Source organism: Nerophis ophidion, linkage group LG07 (assembly GCF_033978795.1).
Source record: "Nerophis ophidion isolate RoL-2023_Sa linkage group LG07, RoL_Noph_v1.0, whole genome shotgun sequence".
In the NCBI taxonomy this organism is placed as follows: domain Eukaryota; kingdom Metazoa; phylum Chordata; class Actinopteri; order Syngnathiformes; family Syngnathidae; genus Nerophis; species Nerophis ophidion.
In genome coordinates this window covers 65,887,461-65,914,891 of record NC_084617.1, presented here as the reverse complement: position 1 = coordinate 65,914,891, position 27,431 = coordinate 65,887,461, and the positions used below count along the sequence as shown (strand labels likewise).

Here is a 27,431-nt window from a genome sequence, read left to right as displayed (position 1 = left end):
CCTACATCTACTTTGTTTTAGCAATCAAGAATATTTCAGTTGTTTTTATCCTTCTTTGTGGGGACATTGTTGATTGTCATGTCATGTTCGGATGTACTTTGTTGATGCCGTCTTCGCTCCACAGTAAGTCTTTGCTGTCGTCCAGCATTCTGTTTTTGTTTACTTTGTAGCCAGTTCAGTTTTAGTTTCGTTCTGCATATCCTTCCCTAAGCTTCAATGCCTTTTCTTAGGGCCACTCACCTTTTGTTTATTTTGGTTTAAGCATTAGACACTTTTTTTACCCGCACGCTGCCTCCCGCTGTTTCCGACATCTACAAAGCAATTAGCTACCCCCTACTGATATAGAAGAGTATTACACGGTTAGTCTCCCGAGCTCTAGACAGAACCGACACTCAACAACAGCAAATAATTTGCAGACTATAATTACTGGTTTGCAAAAAATGTTGGTAGTCTTTTCAAACGTCAGGGACGGCGTGGCGCGGTTGGCAGAGTGGCCGTGCCAGCAACCTAAAGGGTTCCTGGTTTGATCCCCACCTTCTACCAACGTTGTCATTTCAGTTGTGTCCTTGGCAAGACACGTCACCCTTGGTCCTGATGGGTCGTGGTTAGGGCCTTGCATGGCAGCTCCCGCCATCACATACAGATTGCAAATAGAAAAAAGGCATAACATTTTTATCTAAATTTTATTTGATATGCCATTGATATTTTTTTAATTATTATTATTATTATTTGAAACAGGATTTTGCATGTCACTAAAGTTATATAAGCCTTGCTTGTTCAATATTTAATGCAAAACTTGTTTGGGTCCTTATTAAAAGGTTAATTTGTTCAACCTTGGCCCGCGGCTTTGTTCCGTTTAAAATTTGGGCCCACTCTGTATTTGAGTTCGACACCCCTGCTCTAATTGTTTATGTCTATGAGCAAATGCAAAAAACTCCCTGAGCACTCATCAGAGAGCATTTGAGCAACATACGATGTGCACACTTTGGCCACACCAGCAGCACACCTGTCCCAAAGCTGACTTAAAAACAAGTTACATTTTATATTTTAATAATCAACTGACCGCATTCTATTTCCATTAGATTTTTTTATAACATATGTGATTTGGCCCACTTAAATAAATATAACAAATACAATCTTGTTTTTCATGAGCTGTGTGGTATAGTATTTTAAGTCTAGGTGGGGGTCCATCTTTGGAAATAATTTGTACCCCTATTTTAGCTACAATCGGGCGGAAGACGCTTGTACACCCTGGACAAGTCGCCAACTAATCGCAGGGCCACCACAGATAGACAACATTCACATTCACACACTAGGGCCAATTTAGTGATTCCAATCAACCTATCCCCAGGTGCATGTCTTTTGGAGGTGGGAGGAAGCCGGAGTACCCGGAGGGAACCCACGCAGTCACGGGTAGGACGTGCAAACTCCACACAGAAAGATCCCGAGCCCGGGATTGAACCCAGGACTACTCGGGACCTTCGTATTGTGAGGCGGACGCACTAACACCTCTACCACTGTGCTGCCCAGATCACATTTAGTTCCGCTTAATATATCTTTTTGTTAGCATTTCTGTAGTTTAGTGACAGTGTTCCATGATTAATATTCATAAAACAAATTAACATTCCTTAATAAATGACAGTAAAATAAGTACATCTGTTTGGGGAGTCATAGTGTAACGATCTGGAATTGACACTTTGTGTGGTGTTGGAGTTATCCGACTTTTTGGGTGGCCATAAATGCGTCACTGGCGAAGTGCCTTGACTGCGTGAGTTGGAGCAAGAGAGAGAGAGAAGGGCTGCTGTCGATATGACGGATGACAAATAGTTAGTTTAGCCGGGTTTGTACGGCAGACAATGACCAGTTTTGCGAGATACTTTTTTTTAAAACTATATTTCTGTTGTTGTTACGGCAAACAAACAGATTTGTGTAATGGATGGAATTCCTGCCCTCTTTAAAGCATCTCTACAGACTCAATAATTTAACAGTGTTGACAAATATTGTTATCCCTGTTGTGGCCGCTTGCCGTCACCTGTTACTCACTGTTGCATTGCAAAATCATACAGAATAGAGATGCGCGGATGGACAAATATATCATCCGCAACCGCTTCACCAAAGTCGTCATCCACCCGCCGACCACCCGAACCAACATTTTATCAGGACCGTACCCGCCCGCCAACCGCCCGCTGAAATACATCAAAGGTCGGCCGCCTTGACCACTCAAAGAGCTATTTTAAACTGTTTCACAGAGTAAAGAAGTCAATTCGTGCCACTAACGTTCTCACAACTATCCAATAAGGTTCATCCTGATGACAATAATATGGGCGTACTGGAAATCCATTGCCTTAAACATCTTCAACAACATGTACGAACCGATTGTTGGTCCGGCAACATGTTGTGTGCAGCTTCCGCAATCACACGTACAGGATTGAAAGGCATACTGGGTGATACAGAGTACACTGATGGTTGTTATGTAAACAACTTTAACACTTACTAATATGCGCCACGCTGTTAAGCCACACAACACAAGATTCACAAACACATTTCGGGAGAACATCCTCACAGTAACACAACATAAACGCAACACAACAAATACCCACAATCCTTTGTACCCGTGACAATTCCTGAATATATTTTACAGCCCTGCGCCCCCAACCTCGCCCACCTTACCGACGCACGGAGGGGGTTTGCTGCTAGCGGGGTGTATAAAATAGTCAGGGTGTCATAAATACAAAGGATTGTGGGTATTTGTTGTGTTGTGTTTATGTTGTGTTACTGTGAGGATGTTCTCCCGAAATGTGTTTGTCGTTCTTAATTGGTGTGGCTTCACAGCATGGCGCATATTACTAAGAGTGTTGAAATTGTTTATATGACAACCATTAGTGTACTCTGTCACCCAGTATGCCTTGCAGTCGTGTGCGTGTCGCTGCGGAAGCCGCACACAACATGATACTGGATTGACAAGCAGATCGTACATGCTGTAGAAGGCGACATAGCCAATGGCTTCATAGCACGCCCAAATACTTATTATCTGGGTGACTGCAGGCAGTCATTCGAGAGAATAATCACGTCTCCTATTGTCTTCTTCTCTTTATGACACGGGTCTTAAATGGCTCTTTAAATGGCAAAGGATACCGATCCCAGAACGATAAATATCAAATATTTCCGGATGGTTCAACCGCCACCCGCCCGAATCTAATTAAAATCACTTTTTTCGTGATGTCAACCGCCCAACCCGAGGTTTATCCGCGGACTCTGCGGATGAGACCGCAAACCGCGCATCTCTAGTAGGCATAGCAAAACACGTCTCATCTACAGGTTTTGCACATGAGTCTTTTATCTTAAAATGACACAGCCAGATCGGTGTTGCTCCTTCATTTTATATCTTAAAAAAGTTGTATCTCATCTTATAACTCAACTAGCTCAAAACATGGTTAAAAAACATGACAGTGCATTTTCAAATTGGCCCAATCCTACTGTCTTTCAAGAATGCCTTCTTTTTTATTTCTCCGGTAGTCTTTCCAGAGAATATTAGCGTCTCCTATTGTCTTCTTCGCTTAATGAAACAGGTCTTAAATGGTTCTTTGAATGGCAAAGAATACCGATCCCAGAACCATGTATATAAAATGTCTCCGGATGGTTCAACCGCCACCCGCCCGAATCTAATTAAAATCAATTTTTTCATCATGTCAACCGCCCGACCCGCGGTTTATCCGCGGATGAAACCGCAAACCGCGCATCTCTAATACAGAACAAATTGTTATCTGTGTATTTTGTTTATAGTTCAGACGGGATTTGACTTTGTGCGCAGCATAGATTTGCTGTGCGCAGAGGGCGTGTGAGCAATGCGCAAATGCGCAGGTGTGCACTTTAGAGGGAACGTTGAACAGGAGTAGGTATTATTTTCATCAATGCTCACATGTTATAGATGATTTTTCTTGATGATGAAGTGCATTCATTAGAAAAAAATAAGGTTATTGAAAGCAGCAAAAATGTTCATGTCAACTATTATCCCTAAAATATGCTTTTGGGGCTGTTAAGTGTTTTATCCGCTTATTCGATTAATCAAACAAACTGATCGAATGATTACGCAATTACTAAAATAATCAATAGCTGCAGCACTACATTACTCCCCATATTTATTATAGCAATAACTGTATTTATGTGATCTATGATGATGGCGTGGAGCACCGTAGAGGCCACCACAGTGGATATGTTTCTTTTACTTTTTATTCATAGCTGTATGTAGAAGTGGCTGGTTGTATCCACTGCTTTAATGTCTTTCATGTCCTTTGTGTTCTTTGATTTTAGTTGTTTCCTCTTACACACATGTGAGAGGGATGTGTACTATGGCTATGAGTTGTTGTTGTTTTTTTCCCTTGGCCTCAGTCTGGACCCCTTCTCCAGGGCCCAGGTTTAGACCGATTTATTTTATTTTAATCTTCAATTTTTTTTCTCCCATTCCCCCCACTTGTTTACCTGTATCTCACCTTTTTTGTAAGGGGCGCTGGAAGCCGGCAGACCCGTCAGCCATCCTGTTCTGTCTCCCTGTAACGTTGGTCTGATCTTGAATGGGATTGTGCTGAAAATTTCAATTTTCCTGAAGGAATAAATAAAGTACTACCTAATCTAATTTTATCTAATCTAATCTAATCTAAATGCATTGGGGCCAAAAGCAAAATTGTTGTTTTATTGTTTCTGTAATTAGCTGTTAAATAAAAGATGCTGTCATGCAACTTTGGATTAAGTTTACTATAAATAGACTTGGCCGATTGAAAGCAACTTTTGTATTTAATATTGTCGGTCGTATTGACATTCTTTATTATTTGCTAAAAAAAAAATTCTAAATTAACTCTACCGGTAAAAAAATAATAATTACACATTTATTATATATTTTTTTTAATTAGTTTCCCAATTATTTCAGATCCAATTTTATCTTAACCTTTGAGTCATAGCAAAAAAAAAAAAGGCTTTTGAAATGCTTTTGTTCATAATTTAAAGTTAAAGTACCAATGATTTTCACACACACACTAGGTGTGGCGAAATTATTTTCTGCATTTGACCCATCACCCTTGATCACCCCCTGGGAGGTGAGGGGAGCAGTGGGCAGCAGAGGTGCCGCGCCCGGGAATTATTTTTGGTGTTTTAACCCCCAATTCCAACCCTTAATGCTGAGTGCCAAGCAGGGAGGTAATGGGTCCCATTTTTATAGTCTTTGGTATGACTCAGCCGGGGTTTGAACTCACAACCTACCGATCTCAGGGCGGACACTCTAACCACTCGGCCACTGAGTAGGTCTGAGTTGGTGAACAGTGTTTAATAAATAAGGAAGTCTATTTATTAATAGACATTATTTTTCCTCCTGATCGCATCTGTTATTAATTTATTTAAACTCACTAAATTGTGATCGACCCCTAAACTATCCTGAATGTTCATGTTGTTACTTTGTGTTTGTGCTTGAAGTGTGGAAATGCAATGTAAAATAATGTGATGAAATAGCCACTTTTTATTTTTCATAATGAATTTGTCCAATAGGTCAAAGATAGAGGACCGGAGGCCACGCGTAGATTCTTCAACTGGTTCTACTGGTGCATCAATTTGGGAGCCATTCTGTCACTGGGAGGTGTGGCCTACATCCAGCAGAATGTCAGCTTTGAGCTTGGCTACATCATTCCCACTGTGTGTCTCGGGATTTCCTTCCTGGTATTCCTCATGGGTCGCACCGTCTTCATCACCAAGCCGGCTGATGGCAGCGCGTTCACGGATATGTTCAAGATACTCAGCTTTGCATGTTGCTCTTCAAAGCCTAAGGAGCCTGACTTACTTCGGTGAGACATAATGCTTGTCGGTTTGTCAGTTGTTTCACATAGTTAACAATACGCACAGCTGACTAATATTGCTGTGTTACAAATAAACGCAATGCTAGACTTTAATGTAGGCATTAGAGATGCGCAGATAGGCAATCATATCATCCGCAACCGCATCACCAAAGTCGTCATCCACCCGCCGTCCACCCAAATCAACATTTTATCAGAACCGTGCCCGTCCGCCAACCGCCCGCTGAAATACATCAGAGGTCGGCCACCTTTACCACTCACGGAGCTATTTAAACCTGTTTTACAGAGTAATGAAGACAATTGGAGCCGCCAATGTTCTCACTATCCAATAGCGTTCATCCTGATGACAAGAATATGGGCGTGCTGTGAAGCCATTGCCTTTGACACCTTCAACAACATGTACGAACCGATTGTTAGTCCGGCAACATGTTGTGTGCAGCTTCCGCAATCACACGTACAAGATTGAAAGGCATACTGGGTGATACAGAGTACACTGATGGTTGTGATATAAACAACTTTAACACTTACTAATATGCTTATGCTGTGAAGCCACACCAAACAAGATTGACAAACACATTTCGGGAGAACATCCTCACAGTAACACAACATAAACGCAACACAACAAATACCCAGAATCCTTTGTATCCGTGACAATTCCTGAATATATTTTACGCCCCCAACCCCGCCCATTTACCGACGCACGGGGGGGGATGGTGGGGTTTGCTGCTAGAGGGGTGTATAAAATAGTCAGGATTTGTCACATATACAAAGGATTCTGGGTATTTGTTGTGTTGCGTTTATGTTGTGTTACTGTGAGGATGTTCTCCTGAAATGTGTTTGTTGATCTTGTATTGTGTGGCTTCACAGCATGGCACATATTACTAAGAGTGTTAAAATTGTTTATATCACAACCATTAGTGTACTCTGTGTCACCCAGTATGCCTTGCAGTCGTGTGCGTGTTGCTGCGGAAGCCACACACAACATGATGCTGGACTGACAAGCAGATCGTACATGTTGTAGAAGGCGACAAAGTCAATGGCTTCATAGCATGCCCTAATACTTATTATCTGGGTTACTGCCGGCAGTCATTCAAGAGAATAATCACGTCTCCTATTGTCTTCTTCTCTTTATGACACAGGTCTTAAATGACTCTTTAAATAGCAAAGGATACCGATCCCAGAACGATAAATATCAAATATTTCCGGATGGTTCAACCGCCACCCGCCCGAATCTAATTAAAATCACTTTTTTCGTCATGTCACCCGCCCAACCCGAGGTTTATCCGCGGACTCCGCGGGTGAGACCGCAAACCGCGCATCTCTAGTAGGCATAGCAAAACACGTCTCATCTACAGGTTTTGCACATGAGTATTTTATTTTAAAATGACACAGCCAGATCGGTGTTGCTCCTTCATTTTATATCATAAAAAAGTTGTATCTCATCTCATAACTCAACTAGCTCAAAACATTGTTAAAAAACATGACATTGCATTTTCAAATTGGCCCAATCCTACTGTCTTTCAAGAAGGCCTTCTTTTTTTATTTCTACAGAGTTGAGGATTATAGGCTTTATAGCAGGGGTGTCAAACTCAAATACAGAGTGGCCCAAAATTCTAAACTGAACAAAGCCGAGGGCCAAAGTTGAACAACTTAACCTTTTAATAGGGACCCAAACAAGTTTTGCATTGAATATTGAACAAGCAAGGCTTATATAACTTTATAGTGACATGCAAAATCGAGTTTTGTTGGTAGCGGGGATGTATATTGTAGCGTCCCGAAAGAGTTAATGCTGCAAAGGGTACTGGGTATTTGTTCTGTTGTGTTACGGTGCGGATGTTCCCCTGAAATGTATTTGTCATTCTTGTTTGGTGTGGGTTCACAGTGTGGTGTAACGGTGTTAAAGTAGTCAGTGTGACCTGTATGGCTGTTGACCAAGTATGCTTTGCATTCACTTGTGTGTGTGTAGAAGCCGCATATATTACGTGACTGGGCCGGCACACTGTTTGTATGGAGGAAAAGCGGACGTGACAACAGGTTGTAGAGGATGCTAAAAGCAGTACCTTTTAGGCACGCCCTCAATATTGTTGTCCGGGGTGAAATTCGGGAGAATGGTTGACCCGGGAGATTTTTGAGGGTGGGGCACTGAAATTCGGGATTCTCCTGTAAAAATCGGGAGGGTTGGCAAGTATGACAATTAGCGTTGAATGCGGTGATACAGCGGCACTGCCACTGTATAATACCGGCGGGCCAGCTCTAATGTTAATTTATTATTGCCTCAAGGGCCAAATGAAATTACCTGGCGGCCCAGAGTTTGACACCCATGCTTTATAGTATAACGTTTCTTTCATATCTCTAGAAGTGCTGTTTAAGGGTACGTAAGATGTTCACTAAAAGACAAAATAAGCCTCTCTCTTAATGCTTTGGTGTCGCTTAAATCATTTTTAATTATTTTGGTAATTCCATGCTGTCAGTCCCACTTGAGACTTAATTTCTTTACTTTTTTTTTTCCTTAGAAATAATAAACCAACGCTATTGGATGGTGCCAAAGTGACCTACGGAGGAAAATTTGCAGAAGAAAAAGTGGAGGAAGTGAAATCGCTGGTGAAAGTCCTACCTGTTTTTTTAGCCCTTATTCCATACTGGATGGTGTATTTTCAGGTAAATCAACTATGACTCTGTGAGACACATACTGTATTTCCTGTCATTGTACCCCAAAAGCCAAATGTAGGTGCAGACATAAGCATGCGTTTTAAGTTGATATGTCCACTTAAAGTAAACTCTTAAACACTGTAGTGCAAATCTTCTTTGTGTTGCAGATGCAGACAACGTACATTTTGCAAGGGCTCCATTTGAAAATTCCAGATGCTGCCTTGAACAGCACTGCTGACTCCAGGGTAACTATACACAATAAATGGACCAAATGTTCAATTATTTTTGAATTTGCTCAAATTGTAGTTACCATATTTTTCGGAGTATAAGTCGCACCTGCCGAAAATGCACAATAAAGAAGGAAAAAAACGTTTATATATATATATATATATATATATATATATATATATATATATATATATATATATATATATATATATATATATATATATATTCATTGGGCTAAATCTTGAACCTTGGGTTCTAAAACTTTGTGTCATTCATCTCATGTGTCTCATGCTGGTCTGACAATACATTTCCTTGAGTCCTTGAATACTTTAACGTGAAAAAAATCACAGATACCGTATTTTTCGGAGTATAAGTCGCTCCGGAGTATAAGTCGCACCTGCCGAAAATGCACAATAAAGAAGAAAAAAAACATACATAGGTCGCATTTTTTGGGGGAAATTTATTTGATGAAACCCAACACCAAGAATAGACATTTGGAAGGCAATTTAAAATAAATAAAGAACAGTGAACAACAGGCTGAATAAGTGTACGTTATATGACGCATAAATAACCAACTGAGAAGGTGCCTGGTATGTTAACCTAACATATTATGGTAAGAGTCATTCAAATAACTATAACATATAGAACATGCTATATGTTTACCAAACAATCTGTCACTCCTAATCGCTAAATCCCATGAAATCTCATACGTCTAGTCTCTTACGTGAATGAGTTAAATAATATTGTTTGATATTTTACGGCTGCGATGAGGTGGCGACTTGTCCAGGGTGTACCCCGCCTTCCGCCGGATTGTAGCTGAGATAGGCGCCAGCGCCCCCCGCGACCCCGAAAGGGAATAAGCGGTAGAAAATGGATGGATGGATGGATATTTTACGGTAATGTGTTAATAATTTCACACATAAGTCGCTCCTGAGTATAAGTCGCACCCGTGGCCAAACTCTGAAAAAAACTGCGACTTTGTCCGAAAAATACGGTATACACACAAATACATTTTTTGACCAAGTTTCGTTTTTTAAAATAATTAAATAAATTGACACACTGTTATAAAACTCCTGCGATGAGGTGGCGACTCGTCCAGGGTGTACGCTGCCTTCCGCCTCATTGTAGCTGAGCTAGGCACCAGCACCCCCCATCACCCCAAAGGGTAATAAGCGGTAGGAAATTGATGGATGAATGGATTTTAGAAAACTCAATCATTTGCATGTTCTCTTATGCTTCAATGATGGGGTTTTAGTGCCCCATAAGGGACAAGCAGTGGAAATGGATGGATGGATGGATTTAGTATTGTATTTGTTTTAATTGTTGAGCTTTTATTGTTTCAAATATTAGTGTGTCCTGTAGCACTTTAAGATGTTTTTTTCGATGATAAGTGTGTAACAAATAAAATCTATTATTATTTATTGCGGTCATTGTGGCGTCCTACCCTGTTCAGCGGTCCTTGAACACACCGTAAAGATACCGACGTCTCGTATGCCCCTTAGTAAAGAACGAGCACTCTGTCAAAGAGAGCACAACTTGTAGGTTCAATGTGTACAGTAAATATGTTAGTTGCTCAGACAGCCATGTGTTTAAGTTAAGGGCTTGATATGTTGTTTTTTAATGGGGAAATATGTTAATACCTCTTGTTTTCACGTCAACATTTAAGCTAGCGAACAATGATAGTTTTTTGATCAATTTAATTTAAAACGGTAATACTAAACTTTGTGTGTTTTACCGCGGTTATCATTGCTAATGTGGATCAACAATCGATTGTTAAGAGTCAGTTACAGTCGTCCCTCGTTTATCGCGGTTAATTGGTACCGGTAATGACCGCAATAAACACATTTTCACAAAGTAGGAGTTTAATTTTCAGAATCAGAAATACTTTATTAATCCCTGAAGGAAAATTACAATTTTCAGCACAATCCCATTCAAGATCAGACAAACATTACAGGGAGACAGAACAGGATCGCTGACGGGTAAAAAAACTGTTTACGCCTTTTTAAATATGTTTTTTTTTTATATTGTTTGAATCTTCTAAACATGAAATAACAACCATATAGCTACCTTTATACTCTAGGACAGGGGTAGGGAACCTATGGCTCGCGAGCAAGATGTGGCTCTTTTGATGACTGCATCAGGCTCTCCGATAAATCTTAGCTGACATTGCTTAACACGATAAGTAATGCATAATTCCCCTAGTAATCACAGTGTTAAAAATAACGTTTAAAATATAAAACATTGTCATGCATTTTTAATCCATCCATCCGTTTCTACCACACCTGTTCAAGAAGTTGCGTTAATGGTCAGTAGTTATTTATTTATTATTGATTAGTGTGGGGCTTGCCCTCCTGGGGGTTCTTCAGACCACCAAGCACCGACATGAGAGCCTGTTTCAGGGTTATAATATTGTTTTATTTTTCAATAAGTCTCTCAGTTGCTTTCCAGCAATTGTCTTTTTCTCTTTCGTTCTTGTTCGCGCTCTGGCTCCAGCCCCAACCCCGTCTCTCCTCCTGGCTGCTGCTTATAACAGAGCAACAGGTGATTAGATAACAAGGCCCAGGTGGGCCATCTACGCACCTGTCGCTAATTTCGAGGCCGGTCGTGGCACACCCCGCTTCGCTGCAGGCCCGCAGGCCACACCCCGCTTCGGAATAACAATGTTATTACAAAGAATAAGAGACCTATTGTACTCTAGAAATGTTGGTCTTACTTAAAAATGCAAGCGTTTAGTTGTGTTGAGTGTTGGAAAAAATATTATATGGCTTTTACGGAAATACATTGTAAAATATTTGGATTCTTGGTTCTCTCAGCCAAAAAGGTTCCCGACCCCTGCTCTAGGATGAATTGGATAAGCTTTATTTATCCCACAATGGAGGAATTATGTGTTTGCAGCGCATATACAAAAAGTCCACCAAAAATGGTAAAACTAGGGCTGTCAAAGTTAACGCAATAATAACATGTTAACTATAGGTTCCTTTACCGGCACTGATTTTATTCACGTGCATGCGTCCTCACTCATTTTTGACCCTCGGGCCATTCTGTAGCATGAGTAAATGTGGCTGCTTTCACCATTTACTTTTGAGCCACAGGTAGGAAAACCGCATTTAGAAATGGACAAAGAAAAAGGTACCCTATGGAAATACCAGATTCAAGGCCAATAAAAGTTGTTCTCCCGACAAGACAAAACCATTCCTTTTGTTATCCACGATCACTGTCAGACGTCTTATTGAAGCAACCGCCTGCTGCCGAGCTTGTATTCTGAGCGGTAGGTCGAGCTTTACTTCTGTGGTTGGATTAGTTTAACGCACTCACAACATAAAATGTAGATTATTACTTCAACTGTTTTATTAGAATGGCGTAAAAGCTCAGCTGAAAGTAAAGATTGTGGGTAGGGAGTCCAGAATTAAATTTTTATCAAACTTTCACAACGTCAAGATACCTTCTCAAACCAATCACACACTTTTGGCTAACCATTCATCATCTGTAACTACATAACACAATGGAAAAATGTCTTACATTATGATCATGCTGTGTCAAATATGATCGTACATCAGTTGAGGAATAGGACATTTTTGGGCGAAAATTTCAGGTAGAAATATCACTGATTACATTACTAACCATCTTTGACAATCAAACCATGATTGTAACGATCCATGTTTTTCTACAAAATCTGACAAGACCCTAATTGATTACACCTAGTATACATAAGTCAGCCAACATAACATGAAAGCATCATTACACATATCACTGCTGAAGTCACGCTGTTTGACATTACAAAACCATTTCAATGAACTCTTTTTTTTTTTTTTTTGGCTTTGTGAAACTAATAATCCCTTCCATGGAATGAACAGTTACAATACATACGTTACACAAAACATAATAAACAATAATTAAGTTAAAGGTAATAAGGGACAAATGAGAAATAATATAATGCATATGAGCTACAAAAGTGACTATTTGTTGAGCTACAAAGATTGATCCTCCTGTTTACTCTTAAAGCAATAGGCCAAAATGACATGGTTAACCGCAATGCATTTCTGCAACAATACTGAATTTGGGCTAATTTCAGACTTAATAAATGTTTGTTACCACAACAAATGTATTTCCTGATAGTGTGGAAAATGTACGTGCAGTCAAGGTTAATTTTATGGGGGGAAACAGTACCCATTATATTGTTCAATACTATGGAGAATCATGAATACCAGACAAACCAGGATTTTTTTTGTTCTTATCGAGACAAATGTTTTGATGGCGGAATGGTTGAAAATGGTTGATAAACTGGGTGATATTTAAAATAATGAAAATACCGTAAAATTATGAATTAGCGTAAAATCTGTAATTTTGGGAAATGCTTGTCCTGAATGCGCTGAATGTTTTGATGTTTGAACAGATCAATCGGATGAATGATAGTAGCTATAGGGCTTGGGTCGGCAACTTAAAATGTTGAAAGAGCCATATTCGGACCAAAAATACAAAAACAAATATGTTTGGAGCCACATAAAAATAAAAGCCATATCACATACAGATAGTGTGTCATGAGATATAAAGTGAATTAAGATGACTTAAAGGAAACAAAATGAGCTCAAATGTAGCTACAAATGAGGCATAATGATGCAATATGTACATATAGCTAGCCTAAATAGCATGTTAGCATCGATTAGCTTGCAGTCATGCAGTGACCAGAAATGCACAGTGTTAAAAGTTTGGTGGTCAAAATGAGACAGAAAAAAAAGTGGCTTAAAACATGTCGGAGAAAGTTGTACATGTAAACATGTAAACAAACTAAGGTGAGTTCAAGGACCTCCAAAATTAGAAGGACAAAACGGCTTTCGCCAAATACTTCAATCAGTGAAGCATGTTTAATAAAAACAGTGTGCTTTATAAGAATTAGGGAGGTTTGTGTCATGTTTGTCCTCCTACAGAAACCATATTAAAACAAAAAATATATTTTTCATATTTTTTTTTCCCTCATCTGTTTCCATTTTTCATACATTTTTGAAAAAGCTCCAGAGAGCAACTAGGGCGGCGCTAAAGAGCCGCATGCGGCTTTTGAGCCGCGGGTCGCCCGACCCCCGCTTTAGGTGGATGAAAAAAGCTATGGAAGAATAATAAATAGATGAAATTTGGTATAGAACAAGATAAGTGGCATTCACACAATGGATTCCCAGTGGCATACAAACAGTTAAAGAACACAGAGGATATAACAGTCTTTAAAAGAGCACAGAGCTGATGCAACCAGCTGCTACTTCGGTAGCTGCATTTGTACATTCAGCTACGAAAGTAAAACTTCATTTAATACCAAAAAATGAGACCCTACAAAGCAACTGTCTACAAGTTTACAAGTTTATTCACAATACCATATAACAATTAGAATAATGGTGAATATCATCATTTAAAGATGTTGGTACGTGAAAGGGTCCCCCAAATAAGCTAGAAGAAGCTTTTAACAGGGGTTCCAAAGGACAATATATACATGGAAAGATTAGTGAAGTGAAGTGAATTATATTTATATAGCGCTTTTTCTCTAGTGACTCAAAGCGCTTTACATAGTGAAACCCAATATTTAAGTTACATTCAAACCAGTGTGGGTGGCACTGGGAGCAGGTGGGTAAAGTGTCTTGCCCAAGGACACAACGGCAGTGACTAGGATGGCGGAAGCGGGAATCGAACCTGCAACCCTCAAGTTGCTGGCACGGCCACTCTACCAACCGAGCTAAACCGCTAAACATGGTAGCAAGCACAACAACAAAAACAAAACAACAACAACGCTATTTGATAAACACAAGATAATAGTACTAAAGCAAGCATACACATACATTCATTCAACCATGCAAAACCCAACAGTAGTCTACCCCACATGAGGCATTGAAGATATGTGGTTAATAGGTAAGTTTTCAGTTTATTTTTGAAGTTGGACAAATGGATACAGCATCTTGAGGCTCTCATTAAGCTGGTTCCAAATGTTTGGTCCCCTGCATACGACACTGCGAGCGGTACAAGCCAGTAAACGATGTTTACCTGTTATCAGATCTAAGTTACGAGTGTTGTGGGCATGCTGGGGATGGTAGATAGGAACCAAGCTACAGAGCCTAAGATTCAGCCTGTAAATGACTTGATAGGTTAAACAAGCATTTTGATAAATATTGAACTCTGTCAGTCTTAAGAGATGATATTTATGAAATAGATGACGACCGGGGGCATTAAATTTGGACCATGACAGGGCCCGTATAATTTTCTTTTGCATGGATTCTAATTTGTGAAGGTAGGTAGGAAAGGACTTGGAGAAGGCATTCGACCGTGTCCCTCGGGAAGTCCTGTGGGGAGTGCTCAGAGAGTATGGGGTACCGGACTGTCTTATTGTGTCAGTCCGCTCCCTGTACGATCAGTGTCAGAGCTTGGTCTGCATTGCCGGCAGTAAGTCAGACACGTTTCCAGTGAGGGTTGGACTCCGCCAAGGCTGTCCTTTGTCACCGATTCTGTTCATAACTTTTATGGACAGAATTTCTAGGCACAGCCAAGGCGTTCAGGGGATCCGGTTTGGTGGCCACGGGATTAGGTATCTGCTTTTTGCAGATGATGTAGTCCTGATGGCTTCATCTGGCCGGGATCTTCAGCTCTCACTGGATTGGTTCGCAGCCGAGTGTGAAGCGACCGGAATGAGAATCAGCACCTCCAAGTCCGAGTCCATGGTTCTCGCCCGGAAAAGGGTGGAGTGCCATCTCCGGGTTGGGGAGGAGACCCTGCCCCAAGTGGAGGAGTTCAAGTACCTAGGAGTCTTTTTCACGAGTGGGGGAAGAGTGGATCGTGAGATCGACAGGCGGATCGGTGCGGCGTCTTCAGTAATGCGGACGTTGTATCGATCCGTTGTGGTGAAGAAGGAGCTGAGCCGGAAGGCAAAGCTCTCAATTTACCGGTCGATCTACGTTCCCATCCTCACCTATGGTCATGAGCTTTGGGTCATGACTGAAAGGATAAGATCACGGGTACAAGCGGCCGAAATGAGTTTCCTCCGCCGGGTGGCGGGGCTCTCCCTTAGAGATAGGGTGAGAAGCTCTGCCATCCGGAAGGAGCTCAACGTAAAGCCGCTGCTCCTCCACATCGAGAGGAGCCAGATGAGGTGGTTCGGGCATCTGGTCAGGATGCCACCCGAACACCTCCCTAGGGATGTGTTTAGGGCACGTCCAGCTGGTAGGAGGCCACGGGGAAGACCCAGGACACGTTGGGAAGACTATGTCTCCCGGCTGGCCTGGGAACGCCTCGGTATCCCCCGGGAAGAGCTAGACGAAGTGGCTGTAGATAGGGAAGTCTGGGCTTCCCTGCTTAGGCTGCTGCCCCCGCGACCCGACCTCGGATAAGCGGAAGATGATGGATGGATGGATGGAAAGGTGTTACACCAGATGATATTACAGTAGTTAAGATGTGGTTCAAAGAGAGTTTTGTATAAGGTAAGTAGAGCATAAAGAGGAAGATAATGACGAAGGTGAAAGAACAGGCCAACATATTTGGATAATTTGTTTAACAGATGGGTAATGTGACATTTGAAACCGAGCCAACTCCACCCTAGACTGCCCACTAGCTCTGGGCCAATGTGTTATTGATGAGGCAGGAGTCCATCAAAAAGCAGTTCTGCCAAAAGTTGGTCAACTTCAGTTTATCACGGTGAAGATAGCGCCATGTGTTGTTGTTTAGTAGTGTCTACCCTTATTCCGGAAAAGGAATAATACAGGAATAACTTAATTTAGGCTGAAAACATTTGGAATATGCTTTGCAATATTTATAGAATGATGTTGCAAAGTATGACTGTCTATTAATAATTTTAATTTGTTCTGATAAAAAAATAAAACAATCAATAGTTAATTTTCTCCATCAACACGCTGTGTGCTTTGAGAAATAGACTCTGTAGTGTTGCCTGTAAAAAAAACTTAGTCCGAATCAGATTGTTTCACATTTGAAACTAAGGCAGTCAGTAGGTCATGCAGTGACACAGTGACAGTGGTAGGTAACAGCTGGAGGCTGTGGCAAAGGTTGGTAATGCCTTGGAGATTAAGTCACAACTTTACTTAACACACTAATACCTTGCAGATTAGCAACCTGTCTGTGATTGGAGCACTCTGCAACAGCGCCTCCATCTGATGGTTTGCCTCGTACACGACACCTGTATTTCACTGATTAGGTTGAGTTGTTGAAAGATATGATGATGACATAACCTCTGCTACCACTTTAGTGATGCAGAGAAGTGTACAATATATACCTGTAGCACATATGTTCTGCTTTAAACATGTACACTCTTGTAATAGTGAGCACATTTACCTGATTCAATTATTGTGTTGTTCCTTATACCTTAACACACAAAAACAGGACCTAGTCTTTCATTTTCTTTGATTGTATTGGAACTTCTACTTCATGTCAAGAATCGTTTAGATTTTTAACCTTGAAAACTAAAAATGAAACCTATTGCTTCCCATCTTGACGTTTTTCCATAGCAGAAGGGAAGTGAGATTAGATGCCTCATTGTTTTTGAACAAAATAGATTTTGTTCATATTCATATCAGGTGATGCCGCGAGGGAGTGAATGTGTGATTATAGGCGTGTATTGTCTTAATGTAATGTGGTTTAAAATGTATGCTTAGGTGTAAATGTTGCGTACATGTTTTCTCTACAGACACTTTTATATCCCACTTTCTGCATGTCTGCAAGATGTTTGTTTCTGGAAGTATTCCCTGATAGCAAATTAAACCACGCCCAACTCTCCAGAATTAGATAGATAGATAGATAGATGGGCTCTGTACCGCGGATGTTGTTGTGGCTTGTGCAGCCCTTTGAGACACTTGTGATTTAGGACTATATAAATAAACATTGATTGATACTACTTTATTGATTCCTTCAGGAAATTTAAAATTCCAGCAGCAATGTACAGAATTGAGATCAATTTAAAAAGTAAAAAGGTAAATAATGGGGGTAACAAAATAGAAAAAATATTACAATAAGAATAAAAATAAAAAGCAACAATGGGGATAAAAATATAACAGTAAAATAAGAATATAACAAGAGAAACTAGGCAGTAGTGACCATGTTATGAAAAATGACCATGTATGAGATTATCTCTTGAAAATGTTAAATATGTATCTTGAACACAAATGTCACGGTTATGTCTTTTTCGGGACAGGGATGAAAATAAACTTCATAAACATTATATAGATTCACCCGGTCACAACTGAGAAACCGTGAAACCAAGGGCCTCATAAAAAAGCTGTTTATACCAGCAATGTTGTCACTGCATGTTGTATGTCAGTGTTACTGTGTACTTGCCATGACATATTTATTCTACCTTTTCTTGTTTCTCAAATTGTAAATTGTATTTTCCTTTTAGCGGCTAATCTAATTTTGTCCAGGTCCATCTTGACAAAACAGTCCCGTGTAAAATATCTTAAATACAAACACATATTTATTCATATAGACCAGGGGTCACCAACGCGGTGCCCGCGGGCACCAGGTAGCCCGCAAGGACCAGATGAGTCGCCCGCTGGCCTGTTCTAAAAATAGCTAAAATAGCAGCACTTACCAGTGAGCTGCCTCTATTTATTAAATTGTATTTATTTACTAGCAAGCTGGTCTCACTTTGCTCGACATTTTTAATTCTAAGAGAGACAAAACTCTAATAGAATTTGAGAATCCAAGAAAATACTTTAAAGACTTGGTCTTCACTCGTTTAAATAATTGTATTATTTTTTTTTACTTTGCTTCTTATAACTTTCAGAAAGACAATTTTTAGAGAAAAAAATACAGCCTTAAAAATGATTTTAGGATTTTTAATCACATATACCTTTTTACCTTTTAAATTCCTTCCTCTTCTTTCCTGACAATTTAAATCAATTTTCAAGTATTTTTTTTTTCTATTGTAAAGAATGATAAATACATTTTAATTAAATTCTTCATTTTAGCTTCTGTTTTTTCGACAAAGAATATTTGTGAAAAATGTCTTCAAATTCATGATTAAAATTCAAAAAATTATTCTGGCAAATCTCCAAAATCTGTAGAAACAAATGTAGATATTATTTCAAAGTCTTTTGAATTTCTTTTAAAATTTTTGTTCTGGAAAATCTAGAAGAAATAATGATTTGTCTTTGTTAGAAATATAGCTTGGTCCAATTTGTTATATATTCTAACAAAGTCCAGATTGGATTTTACCCTATTCAAAACATGTCATCAAAATTCAAAAATTAAGCTTAATCAGGAAAAATTACTAATGATGTTCCATAAGTTATTTTTTTTATTTTTTCAAAAAGATTCGAATTAGCTAGTTTTTCTCAATTTTTTTCGGTTGAATTTTGACTTTTAAAGAGTCGAAATTGAAGATAAACTATGTTTCAAAATTTAATTTTCATTTTTTTCCCTGTTTTCTCCTCTTTTAAACCATTCAATTAAGTGTTTTTTTCATCATTTATTCTCTACCTTCCGTAAAAGGAAAAAAAATGTCAGACGGAATGACAGACAGAAATACCCATTTTTATATATATAAATAGATTTATTTATTAAAGGTAAATTGAGCAAAATGGCTATTTCTGGCAATTTATTTAAGTGTGTGTCAAACTGGTAGCCCTTCGCATTAATCAGTACCCAAGAAGTAGCCCTTGGTTTCAAAAATGTTGGTGACCACTGATATAGACAGTGGAGCAAGTGAGAGGGCATTTGATGAAAATTAATAACAAGCAAAGATGTAGGCAGCGACCATTTCATTATCACAGCCTGAAACAGGTTCCACAGCCCCCTGGCTGATAGCTTATATGTAATGTCCAAATAGGTACGTCCACCTCACTATAATGTCACAACCTAGTCAATCTTAAAAAAAGACTGCAAAACACCGGTAGAGGCATTCAAAACTGATTTGATGCTTTACCACGACTATCCAACATTTACAAGTCAGCAAAGACGGATATCATCATAAGCCCTCTTTAAACATTGTACCAAATGTAATGTAGCAATGTGTATTTTAATTTACCAAACCTACACTTATTTTGTTCACTGTAGTGAGGACATGCCACTTGAATCGTGAATTGTTGTGCAGAACTGAGCAAATACAATCTTGTGAAACGACAACCAACATTAAAACAATTCTAATGTTTGGAAGTTTAAGTATACATATATGTACTGTAATGTGGGTTCCCTGTTGTTTTCATATATATACAATAACATGTAAAATCAGATGTTCTTTATACATTCTCACCCTTGTTTCACAAAACCTACCCTTTGGGCCCTCTTATGAATACATATTCATGAGTATAATGGGGCAACTTGTCATTTTTTTTTCACCTTCTGCAGCAGATAAAGTCTGCCATGCACTGAATGTTAGTATGTACTGTGCAGTATTGCTGCAAATTATCTTGATAGAAATGTTTACAATGACTATTTCTTAAGACTCGCTTTTGTTTTAGTTTTGTAAGTTTTTTACTGTCCTCTTTTTATCATCTGCTTGGATACAATTTACTTCCACAATCTCCTGTTCAAATGCCACATACAGTTGTGATCAAAAGTATTCAACCCCCACACAATTTTGGTGTTTTAGCAAGTTGGACATTTATTCCGTATTTTGTTTATAGTCATATCAAATAAAGATGTGTCAAATAGACAAATGCAATTTAAATTGTAACACTGTATTTTGCAAAATACCAAAAGAGGAAGTTTTTCTTAATATCTCATTGACAAAATGATTCAACCCCCTAGTTACATGCATCCTTAGTACTTAGTAAACACCTTTTGGCAGTAATTACATCCTTCAAACGTGATACATAAGCGGACACAAGCTTCTTGCAACCATCTACAGGTATTTTAGCCCATTCCTCTTGGGCAAAGGCCTCCAGTTCATTTGTATTCTTGGGCTTGCGTGCTGCAACTGCCTTCTTCAGTCCCACCCCAGCTTTTCTACAGGATTTAGGTCTGGCGACTGTGAAGGCCACTCCAGAGTCTTCCAGCCCTTCTTCTGCAACCACTCTGATGTTGATTTGGAGGTATGCTTGGGATCGTTGTCCTGTTGGAAGGTCCAAAGTCTCCCAAACCTCTGCCTTGTCACTGACTTCATGACATTTGCAGCTAATCTATCCTGGTAGGAAATAGAATTCATAATGCCTTGAACGCGCTGGAGATTCCCGGTACCTGAGGCAGAGAAACAGCCCCAGAGCATGATTGACCCCCCACCATGCTTAACATTAGGAAGGTGTTATTTTCTTTGTAAGCTTCATTTTTTCTCTCCTCCAGACATAACGTTGATTCATAGGCCCAAAGAGTTCCAGTTTTGTCTCATCACTCCATAGAACAGTTTCCCAAAACTTTTGGGGTTTGTCCAGATCATTTTTGGCATACTGGAGTCTATTTTCTTCGGCCTGGTAGTCAGAAGTGGGGTGCGCCTGGGAGATCTGGCATGGAGGCCTTCATCTCGTAGTGCGCGCCTTATTGTCTGGGACAAAACCTGCGTTCCCCCCTCTGCAATGTCCTGTTGTAGTTCCTCAGCTGTTACCCGGGGGTTTTTCCACCACTGTACGCTTCAAATACCGGACAGCAGTTGCACACAGCATCCTCTTTCTACCACGCCCAGGTAGTGTTTCCACAGTGCCTTTAGCTTTAAACTTGCGAATTATGCACCCAACTCTGTCTCTTGGAAGGTGTAATGTCTTTGCTATTTTCTTATATCCATATCCTTTCTTATGAAGAGAAATTACCTCCTCTCTTGATTTCTTTTACCACTCCCTGGACTTCACCATGTTGCAAATACACCATTGACCATCTACAAGAAGCTGAGCGTCACAGTCTTTTTCAATCAGTTTAATTGTTGCTTGTTATGGTTCTAATCACATCTACAGGTGTTTTCAACACCTGATTGAAAAGACCTTATTCAAATTCTGTTCTTAAGAGTTATGATCTTCAAGGGGTTGAATAATTTTGTCAATGAGATATTAAGAAAAATGACACTGTTTGGTATGTTACAAAATATAATGTAATTCAAGTTGCATTTGTCTATTTAATGCATCTTTATTTGATATGACTATAAACAAAATACGGAATAAATGTTCAACTTGCTAAAACACCAAAATTGTGTGGGGGTTGAATAATTTTGATCACAATTGTAATATGAATAGGCTTTTCCTTGTTCCCGAAGTCTAATCCAATGTATATTACTCATAATGTTCCATTGTGCTTGCTGGAAAAGACTTGTACCTTTTCTTAGAAATCACTGATTTAATACAAAGGACTGTTGATGAGCAGCTCTATGCTCAACCACATACACTATGTCAAACACTAACCCATTTGTCTTTGCTGCAGACTTTTAAAAAATATATATATATCTATTTGGGAATGATAAATCACAAGTTATATTGTAACACACTGGTTCTCAACCTTTTTTCAGTGATGTACCCCCGTGAACATTTTTTTTAATTCAAGTACCCCTTAATTAGAGCAAAGCATTTTTGGTTGAAAAAAAGAGATAAAGAAGTAAAATACAGCCCTATGTCATCAGTTTCTGATTCATTAAATTGTATAAAAGTTCAAAATATTGCTCATTTGTAGTGGTCGTTCTTGAACTATTTGGAAAAAAAGACATAACTAAATAAATAAAGATTTCTTCACATAGAAGTAATCGTCAATTTAAAGTGCCCTCTTTCGGGATTGTAATAGAAATCCATTTGGATTCATTAACTTAATTCTATACATTTTTTCACAAAAAAAGAAATTGTTAACATCAATATTTATGGAACATGTCCACAAAAAAATCTAGCTGTCAACACTGAATATTGCATTGTGGCATTTCTTTTCACAGTCTTTTTCAATTATTTTAATTGTTGGTCGTTATGGTTACATTCATATTTTGTTGAAGTTTGTTCAATAAATATATTTATAAAGGATTTTTGCTATTTTTAGAATATTTTTTCAAAATCTCATGTACCCCTGGGCATACCTTCAAGTACCCGCAGGGGTACGCGTACCCCCGTTTAAGAACCGCTGTTGTAACATACAATATTATCAATTATGCTGAACCAAAGTTACACTACAACCTTCAATGACATTTGCAATTATTATGCAACTGGGCATAGGTTGATTGGCAACAATAAATTGGCCCTATTGTGTGAATGTGAGTATGAATGTTGTCTATTTGTGTTGGCCCTGTGATGAGGTGGTGACTTGTCGAGGGTGTACACCGCCTTCCGCCCGATTGTAGCTGAGATAGGCACCAGCGCCCCCCGCGACCCCAAAGGGAATAAGCGGTAGAAAATGGATGGGTGGATGGATTTTGACAGCATCTTAAGTGGTTAGCATTGTCTGCATTCATACTTGGAATATAAATGTTTGGATTCACTATTAATTATAACAGCACAAATTAATGATTTTCTTAGGTTAAATTGTGTGACAATGGAGCAGGATGAGTTAACAGAATGCAGTATTGAGTTTTAATTCTATTTTTAAGTCGCACTCCGCTTTCACCACCTGGGGGTGCCAAAGTAATAGCAAGTCAAACGGGCAAACACACACAAGCATTCAACTGTGTTAGAATTTGCAGACATATTCTACAGCTTTCACGCTTTATTGCTCGTTGTACAGTTTTGTCTCATCTATTTCCTTTCGATCCTTTAGATGACGTTCCACTTCCCTGCAGCCTGGCTCACCATGTTTGATGCCGTGCTCATCCTCTTGCTGATTCCTCTTAAAGACAAAGTGGTAGACCCTATTCTGAAGCGCCGTGGCCTGTTGCCCTCTTCTCTGAAGAGAATTGCAGTGGGGATGTTCTTTGTCATGTGGTCGGCCGTGGCAGCGGGTGAGTACACAAACTGTGATGTCCCCTGTCCTCTGCCTTCTAAGTTGGCCAGACAAACAAGGACAGGACAAAGTCAGGGATCTCTTTGGCACGTATTCACACTCACAGACAATGTGGCCCTGGCAAACAGGATGACACCCTATGTATTTGTTTTTTCATAGTGAAGGAGAAGGGCCATCTCATTTTTTTGACTTAAAAGACTGCAATAATGCTCCTGAGTCAGTTTTGGTTCCACCCTGTGGAGGACAGCCTTACTGGGCAGCAGCAGCAACAGTCATTTGTACAAAATCAAAGAATGTGGGATTCACCATATTATCAGAAAATAATCAGACACACTATTTGCGTTGATTTAAGCAAGCTATAGCTAACAGACTGGACAAAAACTCATAACTTTAACCGTTATAAAAACTCCCACCCCACTACATCCGACCCTGATGAGACAATAATGCTGTCACGCTAAATTTCTTCCCTCCTACAAAAACCTTCCCCCCCATTTACTTCCGGGGTCATGATTAATACAGATGTTTTGTTAACGCTATATTATAAAAATATAACACTGTATTATAAAAATATAACGCTATATTATAAAAATACAGAGGTTTTGTTAATGCTATATTATAAAAAAAATAAAAAAACAATTTACAAACATAAGCTATGGGATGACGCATTTACTTCCGGGGTCACGTTTCCTCTTATGTCATCCCATAGCTTGTGTTTGTAAATAGTTTTTTTATTTTTTTTATAATGTAGCGTTAACAAAACGTTTGTATTTTTATAATATAGCGTTATATTTTTATAATATAGCGTTATATTTTTATAATATAGCGTTAACAAAACGTCTGTATTAATCATGACCCCGGAAGTAAATGGGGGGGAGGTTTTTGTAGGGAGAAGAAATTTGGCGTGACAATGCAAAGTATAAAGGATAAAACAATGAATATTAAAAGTATGTGAACGTTTGACTTCTACTTCTACTTCCGTGATGAACTCCTTAAGGTTGTGTAATCAATCAGAAATATTAAACAGCTAAAATGCACCTAACATGGCCTAATTGTACATTATTGAAGATAATGTACAATTTTAATGTTGCCAGTCATGTAAATGAAACAAATACTTTAGCTCAGCTTTCCTCTCTTTAAAGTAGCTCTAATAGTGATGAATGTTGGAGGTTAGGAATATAGACAAAAGCATTCAGGAGTTGGACTGTATCCTCTTTTACCTCTCGTATCCAAATTCTTTATCCTAGCAAGTCATTTTGGACAATTTCGTTCAGTATATTTGTAGTGGTAACTGGGTGGGGTCAGAGGCCATCATGTAATTTGCATAAGTGGCCATGTTGCATGTGTATTTAATTGTAATGGGCGCTAAAGAGAGGAATAATATTTTGGGGGACATAAAGCGAGTAACAAACAAATTAACCTTTTTCTTTGTTGTTATTTTGTTTAGTTTTTTTTTCAAACAAAACTGATCAGGCTGTGAGTACTATTAGTCAAGCGAGGGGCCTACTGTTCGTTGAGAAGAGCAATACGTGCGTTCATGTCAGTCTCCAAAAGTCTCAAATTGGGAAAAAAAGTGCTATATTGTCCCTAGTCCGTTTTTTTTTTTTTTTTAAATGGTCTCAAAATGGTCTGAATTCTCACTAAATATAGCGAGAAAGACAATAAGTCTTGGCAACAGTGACCACTCATGATACATCTTTTTATTTTATGGCAGAGAAGTTGAGGTGTGGTAAGAAGTAGAGTTGTAACGACAAGCTACATTCACAGACAGTCTTGTACTGCAATGTGTTTATGAACCATGGTGGCGCCAAACTATTTGTGGGGGACAAATGTTTATGTGACTGCAACAACTGATTGCATGTATAGGGAAGACTGTTGTATTGATTGGTACACTGTTAAACTTCCAACTTAGTGGGAACAGTTTGGGAAAAGCCATTTTCTGTTCCAGCTTAACTATGTCCCGGTGCACAAAGCATGGTCAATTAAACGTTTTGGAATGAGTTTGATGTAGAGGAACTCTCACATCAAGCTATACATTTTCTGCATATTTAAGATGAACTACAGGAGAAAAGAAATGAGAGGCCAGCAAGTCTTTTCTCAGGTTTAATACACAAAAAAATATTGACACACGAACAGCTTTGCAAATTGTAGTTGTTATAACTGCAAACAGGAAACCAACTATATTTTTGTCTCATTTCACTTCCTCTAGGCGCAATGGCTTATAAATAAAATGTTTTACGTCACATCGAGCAGTAAACCCAAGAGAGAATACATTTTCCAAATTTGACAAAATGTAATTGGAGCTTTTATTTTAACCACTTCACAAACAAGGTTTGCACGACTAACAAAGTAATTATATTGCTTTTTGTCTAACCCTACAACAACATTTGATAAACTAATAACAGTATTACACTTGCCTCAATCAAAGTTAAATATATCTTCATCATCACATCTTGGCTAACATTCAGTTTTCCCTTAGGGTGAACAGCAACATTCTATATTAATGACTTGACATGTGAGTTCAACTCGCTCTGTCGCGGAGCTCATAACTCAAAACAATTTTTATTTCACGTCAATTTTGCCCATTTAAATTAATGGACATGTCATTAATTCACCCCCAACTAAGTATTATATAAATAATACATAGTATTTACTTAAAAGACAAGACTTCTTTGCTGATTTCTGTCTTTTTGCCACACTACCTTAACTGTTATGCTCTAGGCTGGCCTTGCTGTCTTTGTGAACTCCTTATGCATCAGAATAATGTGCACTAACATCATAAAGTACTGTACTCGCTCTGCTTTGCCAAGTCAGCAACACTCACACCTTTGTCATGTTTTTGATTATGTATTTTCTTTGGTTTAATGAGTATCATCTGGTTCATCTTCACAGCAGTGTCCTTCATGCTCATAATCTTTGGATCTATGGTTGGAAAATAGGGATGCACCGAAATGAAAATTTGTGGCCGAAGCCGAATAAAATTTAAACGCTTGGCCGAAGGCCGAATACCGAATAATGAACGCAGTTTTTCACAATTTTTTTAATATTGCATAAATAGCCTAGAATAAATATTTAGACATGTTTTTCAAATAAAGTATTTTTTTATTGAATATTGACATTTTTTTTAATATTGCAGTAGTCTTTGCTTTTCAAAAAAAGCAAAATTTTTCATTTCTATTAGGCCTTCAAACAAAACAAGCATTCCAAAAAAAAATTAAGTGCATTAAAGTGGATAAACCCACAACAAATGAATTATTGTCCTTTTGGCAAAAGTCTGCTTAGCCACAGTAGATATGCTAATAATGTAAACAGAAAGCTCAAGTAAATCTCAATTAAGTGTGTGCTTGTAACCTCTTACACTTATACAGGTAGCCTACACAACAGGCTAACAATGTAAACAGAGGCCCCACTAAATCTCAAAGAGTGTGTGCTTGTAACCTCATACACTTATACAGGTACACAACATATCCCAACGTCACCGTGTCACTGCACGTTGGTTGATTGCGTCACCGCGTCAAAAATTGCGTTACATGCCACTATTCGGGCTTGTTTTTAACTCATTCCACCGAAGGCCGAATGTGGCTTTTTTTGCCATATTCGGCGGAATATATTCGGTTACCGATTAATCGGTGCATCCCTATTGGAAAATCAACCTGTCTAGCTAGCCATCTACTACTAGGTAATGCTATTAAGCGATGTTAAGGGTTTTTCATAGTGTTGTCCGATAATATCGGTATCAGTTTTAAAAATTGTATAATTTAAGACCTTTTTAAACGTTGCTGTGTACACGGACTTTGGGAGAAGAACGGAGCGCCAATAAACCTTAAAGGCACTGCCTCTGCATGCCGGCCCAGTCACATAATATCTACGGCTTTTCACACACAAGTGGATGCAAGGCATACTTGATCAACA

At 39.0% G+C, this 27,431-nt stretch overlaps 1 protein-coding gene across 2 annotated transcripts in view; it reads left to right on the top strand.

The window, feature by feature from the left end:
• slc15a4 (solute carrier family 15 member 4) overlaps positions 1-27,431 on the top strand; it is an 89,876-nt gene that overhangs the window by 19,199 nt on the left and 43,246 nt on the right. For both annotated transcript variants that reach the window (XM_061906887.1, XM_061906888.1), the window contains exons 3-6: positions 5,536-5,828; positions 8,351-8,495; positions 8,654-8,731; positions 23,340-23,520. In XM_061906887.1, the coding sequence (XP_061762871.1) occupies positions 5,536-5,828; positions 8,351-8,495; positions 8,654-8,731; positions 23,340-23,520 (697 nt within the window). The remainder of the gene's footprint in view (positions 1-5,535; positions 5,829-8,350; positions 8,496-8,653; positions 8,732-23,339; positions 23,521-27,431) is intronic.